The sequence below is a fragment of the Zingiber officinale genome, chromosome 4B (assembly GCF_018446385.1).
Source record: "Zingiber officinale cultivar Zhangliang chromosome 4B, Zo_v1.1, whole genome shotgun sequence".
Taxonomy (NCBI): Eukaryota; Viridiplantae; Streptophyta; class Magnoliopsida; order Zingiberales; family Zingiberaceae; genus Zingiber; species Zingiber officinale.
Window position 1 is genome coordinate 25381372 of NC_055993.1, and position 5741 is coordinate 25387112.

Consider the following 5741-nt stretch of genomic DNA (forward strand, 5'->3'; position numbering starts at 1 on the left):
CATCATCATCATTTCCTTGACGTCGAGAGAAGATTCTGACTCATATTTGTCTCTTGTTACCTTGAGGGCTATGTTGTGCTTCAGCTCCTTCGTACCTGCACATCTCGATTCATGCACTTCAAACGTCGAAAATAATTCTTCTAAGGTAATAGATTCTAAGTCCTTAGAGATATAGAAGACATCTACTAGTGATGCCCATTTCGTATTCCTAAGGAATGCATTAAAAGAGTACCTTAGCGAATCTTGGTTACTTACCTTTTCTCCGAAATTGGAAAGTCCGGTGATGAGCTCCTTAGTCCTCGAGTGAAGATGTGCAATCGTTTCGTCTTCTTCAGGCCATAGGTTCATCAGCTGGTTGCGGAGTAAGTCTCGTCTCGTGAGCTTGGCCTCGGATATCCCTTCGTGTAACTCAAGGAACTTCTCCCAAGGCTCCTTTGCTGAGTTGTAGGTGCCGATCCGGTTGACTTCTTGTGGCGGAAGGACACTCAGCAGATGGAATTTTACTTTTCCGTTTACCACGTAATCGACCTGCTCTTTCTTCGTCCACTGGTATTCTTTCTTACCTTCGGGTGGTACAAAACTGAATTTTATTATTAAAAGTAATTCAAAGTCAATTTTAAATAATACCTGTATTCGCTTTTTCCAACTAGCGAACTCCCCCTCGAAGTTCGGCGGGTATATGCTCGGTCCAGCCATCATCTTTGCTTTGATCGGTGGTTAGTCCTCCTGAAGCGTCCTGGCTACCACTTGTTGGGACCGTTGGGCCGGCTAGAAAGGGGGTTGAATAGCTCTGCAAAAAATAAAACAAAAAATACCCTTCTCAGACTTAAATGAACACTTGTATAAATAAAATTAGAATAAACAGAAAATAGAGGCTCAAGGGATTTACTTGGTTACAACCGGAGAGGTTGTTAATCCAAGGAAATAAAGCGCACTAAATACTCCTTAAGGCGGAGAAGCCTCCTTACAGCAGTGAAAGTACAAAAATGAAGAAGCTAAACAAAAATGGAAAGTGCACAAGTGTTGTAAATGAAATGCTTGTTGATTCTAGCTTCTTGGACCAAGGCTATATTTATAACCTTGGTCGGAGCGTTTGGAAGGGTTCCAGGCGCCTGGAGGGGGATAAAACTTTATCCCCTCCGCAACGGATCGCGGTCAAATACGATCTGGATAGAACCGGTTCTGGGTGCCCAGAATCGCTCTGAGCGCCCGGATTTGTCCGGGTCTTCCGCTCCGGCTCCGCTCGCTTGGGTGATTTCGGTCAACCGAAATAAGGCTCACCCGAACCCAATTTCAGCTTTCTCCTCGAGCAGGCTTCCGCTCTGACTTCTTGTCTCTCGAACGTCGCGCACGTTCTTCTTGTCTACCGATGTACTCTTCTGCGGTGCCTCGTCCCTCAGACGCACCGAGCCCGTCGGCTCTTTCCCGTGTCATCCTTCTCGCTAGCCGCGTCTTCCGCTCGACTTCCTGTGCTTCTAAGCTCCTGCACACTTAGACACAGGGATAAAAAAAAATCACAGGACCTAACTTAACTTGTTTGATCAGATCAAAATAACCTTGGGGTTCCAACAATTTATTGCTAAAATAAAATTTTATAAATAAAAAAATATAAATTTAATGTGGCAAAAGGTGACTGTTCACTCCAAGTGCCCTTCACTGACGGTCCCATAGCGAGATGAAGGAAGTAAGTCACAGGATCAAGCGACCTCTTTAGATAGGAGAGATTTATCAAGTCCCGATATAGTAAGGATTGACAGACCGAAAGCTCTTTCACTTTTTTTTAATGAAAATGTAAAAAAAAAATACAAATTTAAGGTATGACTATAGGAATTTATCTGAAAATCTATCAATTTAGGTTTTTTTTGCATTGTTTGGGCTTGGGATTATCCCAACAACCCAGAAAGATATCTTACACCATATCAATTACATTTTATGATTTTTTTTTATTATAGTAGATGGATGCTATCAAACAGCCACTGTGTTGTTTATAATTAGGAGAAGTACTCCTAAACACCTGTTAGTGTACTTTTTAATTTAAACATTTTATTTAATTTTCAGATGAACAAATTGATTCTATTTTTTAAAACAAAAAATAATGTACTGACTTATTTATTTACTTATCATGCTTATTAAAAAAAATTAAGGGACGTTTGGTTAAATGATGGGAATAATTATGGATATGAGTTTGATAGTAGGGTAGAATGAGAATAGGAATGGAAATGAAACCCATCAAGTTATATGAGTTTGGTTGATTCCCATAAATCTGATAATCATTCCTAAAATGTGATTCCCAAACTCATAATCCAAACACTATCTTTTACTATCATTCCATTCTCTCATTCCCAAACTCATCAACTAAACACCCCCTAAATTAAAAATCTTATCGATTTCCAACTGAACTTGAGTTTTTCTTATAAATTAGTTAAACATTTATCTAATTCATAAAATTAACTTATATTATTTTTTATTTTCAATTACATTCTAAGTTATTTATTCTTTTATGTAAGAATAAAGTTGAATTTCTTCAATAATAGATTTGGATGAGGAAACTCTGAAGACCAACAATGTTGGTAAAGTCTAAGTAATCTATTATATATTTGCTTTAGTTTACATTTATTTTAAAAAAAAGATATATAGCCCTCTCACAGTAGAGTTAGATGGATTTTTTTTAATAATATATAATATATAAGACACTTATCATCTATAACGTAGTCAATATTAATTGAACAATAGGCAAGAACACAACTCTCAAAGATGCATGCATCTGGTTAATAATTACATGAAGATATTTGTCACTGTTGCCAAATCAAACTGAGATACATGATAAAAATTCCAAAGCAAGTTATATAAGAACAGCCTGTGTGAGTTTATATGGACCAAATAGGACAGACAATTCAACCCTACCCTACCCTATAAATCCTATACTAAGCTATCTCCATGGCTCGCATGCCATGAATAATTAATTAATGAGACCCCTTTTAATTTGCCTACTCATCAACTAGTCCTCTGAATAACAACATTTTCTCCTACTTAACGACCTTCATGCCACGATATCATTTTTTATTCATGCGTGTATGAGATAAAATGACTTTTTAATTCTTTTTCCTTACTGTTAATGAAAGCTTTCTTGCTGTTGTGGACTTATCAATTCCTTCGGTGCACGCCTCTCCTGCAGATTTATTGCATCATTTACATATATAAATACTTAAACCTTCAGCCTCGACAACTCCATCGAACTCTTCCTTCTCCATATACCCATCTTCACTTATTTGCTTCGGATAAGATATTTTTGTACAGAGAAGAGAAATGGACCTGAGAGATATAGAATCCACTCTGCCTCCAGGTTTCAGGTTCCATCCAAGTGATGAGGAACTGGTGTGCCACTATCTCTACAACAAGGTGACCAAACAAAGAAGCTTGGAAGGGACGACAATGGTGGAGGTGGATTTGCACACCCGCGAGCCATGGGAACTTCCAGGTGAAAGTTATTGGATTCATCGTCTACTAAATAGCCGCTTTGCTTTTGAAAATTAAACTATTAGGTTTTAGTTTCTTTTAGCAATTTTGACACGGAACAGCAGAACAGGTTTCAATAATCATAACTTTTAATTTGGATTGAATTACAGACCTACAGTATATCAAATCGAAGTTCATTCATAAATATACAGTTGATTATCCGATGAAATCCATAATGATCTGATTTCAGACTAAAAAATATCGTTTAAAATTTTTTTAAAGTCCAAATTTTAATTATTTTTTATTATCATTTGCCGAGTTAGGGTTTAACAACCGTTTAGTTGGTTTTTAGTAGTTTTTGATTCATAAGATCTTGACTGTTTTTTTTCCTCAAAACTTTAAGTTTTTGGATGTCTAATTTCTTGATATTCTGTTGAATCAACAAGTATTTAGAACATTACTGTTCGAATCAATGAAATCAATAGCTTCCGTTATGTCAGATTTATTTCTAAATCTTGATAGGTCTGTTAATTGCTTCCTGTTTCAAAAATTTCATTCGAGCAATCTGCGTTTTAATTATTAGAAAATAAGAACCTAATACTTCACATTTGTCTGTGCAGTATTAAGCGAGTATTGATTTTATATGCCTAATATATATATATGCTTTTGCCTCACACAGATGTTGCCGAGCTGAGTACCAACGAGTGGTACTTCTTCAGCTTCTGTGACCGCAAATACACGACTGGATCACGCGCGAACCGAGCGACCAAATCTGGTTACTGGAAGGCTACTGGAAAAGATAGGGAAATCAGTGATCCAAGGACTCACGCAATGGTAGGGATGAGAAAGACGTTGGTGTTCTATAGAGGCAGAGCTCCTAGTGGCATCAAGACTCTGTGGGTCATGCATGAGTTCAGACTGGAGACCCCTCCTTCACTCCGTAAGGTATGACACTTTACATATTCCTTCTGATGTTATATATATATAGAGGATATGGTCTTCTGATATTATTATCTTACAATTTACAAGTATTTAAATGACAAATTTAGAAACATTGATGTTCACCCAATCTTAGGTACCTAATGTGGCTATATGAATCTATCTCTTTGCCTAATTACTTTGCTGCATGAATATGCATGTATACGAATGACAGGAGGGGGCCTGGGTTCTATGCAGAGTTTTCCACAAAAGAAAACGGGAGAGCATAGACCAGCTGCATGACAACGCTACTACCACGGAAGCTTCTTATTCCTCTTCTCCCACATTAACAATTAGGTCACCTCCTTCTCTAGTGGACCTACCCATGCAAATCGAACAGGAAGAAAATGTCAGCTCAAACCCCTTCACGAGCATGCTACTTCTCGACTGCAACTCTCTTGATCACTACACGATGGGGAATATGGAGAGTATTATTACGAGCCCAAGGTCTTGTGAGGGTAATGAGCTTGGATTCTTACTGGATTTAGGGTTTGATCATGGTACAGTTGGTGGAGATGGAAGGTATATATGACCTATAAAGGGTGAGGGTTGCTTATAAGGTGTTTCAAATACATAGGAGACAGTAATACTATATATGATTGAACTTGTACAGATGTTAAACGATTAGTTGATTGATTACATATGTTCTACTGTATACTGCATTGTCTTAATTATAAATAATTATCTACTGCTTTGATCAGGGGAAAGTAGAAGATTTTGTTTCACTTTATTCAACTGAAGGTTATGCAATATTTTTTTTTTTCTGTTTCTATTTTCCTGATGATTTCCTGTTTGGAGGATTTCTGACAATTTTACTGCATGTCGTTCGATCATTTACTAACCATAAAAGAAATAATGCAAAACAAGTGATAATTATAAATAAATAAATTGTAAATTGCTGCATGCATCCGTAAGAAATTAAAAAAAAACTTGAGATTTACACATTTTATAAAAAATTAAACATTTTTATATTATTATTTGATTATTAACATTTTTATTTTAATAATAAATATGAAATATTTGATATTTAATATATTTATTTCATATTTGGTTAATTATTTTTGAATTATGATGTGACAAAATCCTACATTCCTACCTAGCTCGTAATTCGTACTGAGCTGTCAGTTAAAATTAAGATGAGTCAAACATGACTTAGAGAGAATTGGACATGAACCGAATGAGATTTAGGTTTGATCAAACCTTCTTAGCACCCTCATCCCAAAGGATTTGTTTGAAGATAAGACATTTATTTTCGACCATAATTGTCGACACCCCCACACCTCACTCTCAGGTCTCAGTATCATCCA

At 36.5% G+C, this 5741-nt stretch overlaps 1 protein-coding gene across 1 annotated transcript; it reads left to right on the forward strand.

The window, feature by feature from the left end:
* Positions 1-3306: 3306 nt before the first annotated feature.
* On the forward strand, positions 3307-5054 carry LOC121978162 (protein CUP-SHAPED COTYLEDON 3-like). The gene is made up of 4 exons (XM_042530539.1): positions 3307-3478; positions 4136-4401; positions 4610-4956; positions 5048-5054. Exons 1-4 carry the CDS (start codon positions 3307-3309, stop codon positions 5052-5054), a joined length of 792 nt encoding a protein of 263 aa, XP_042386473.1.
* The last annotated feature ends 687 nt before the right edge of the window (positions 5055-5741 follow it).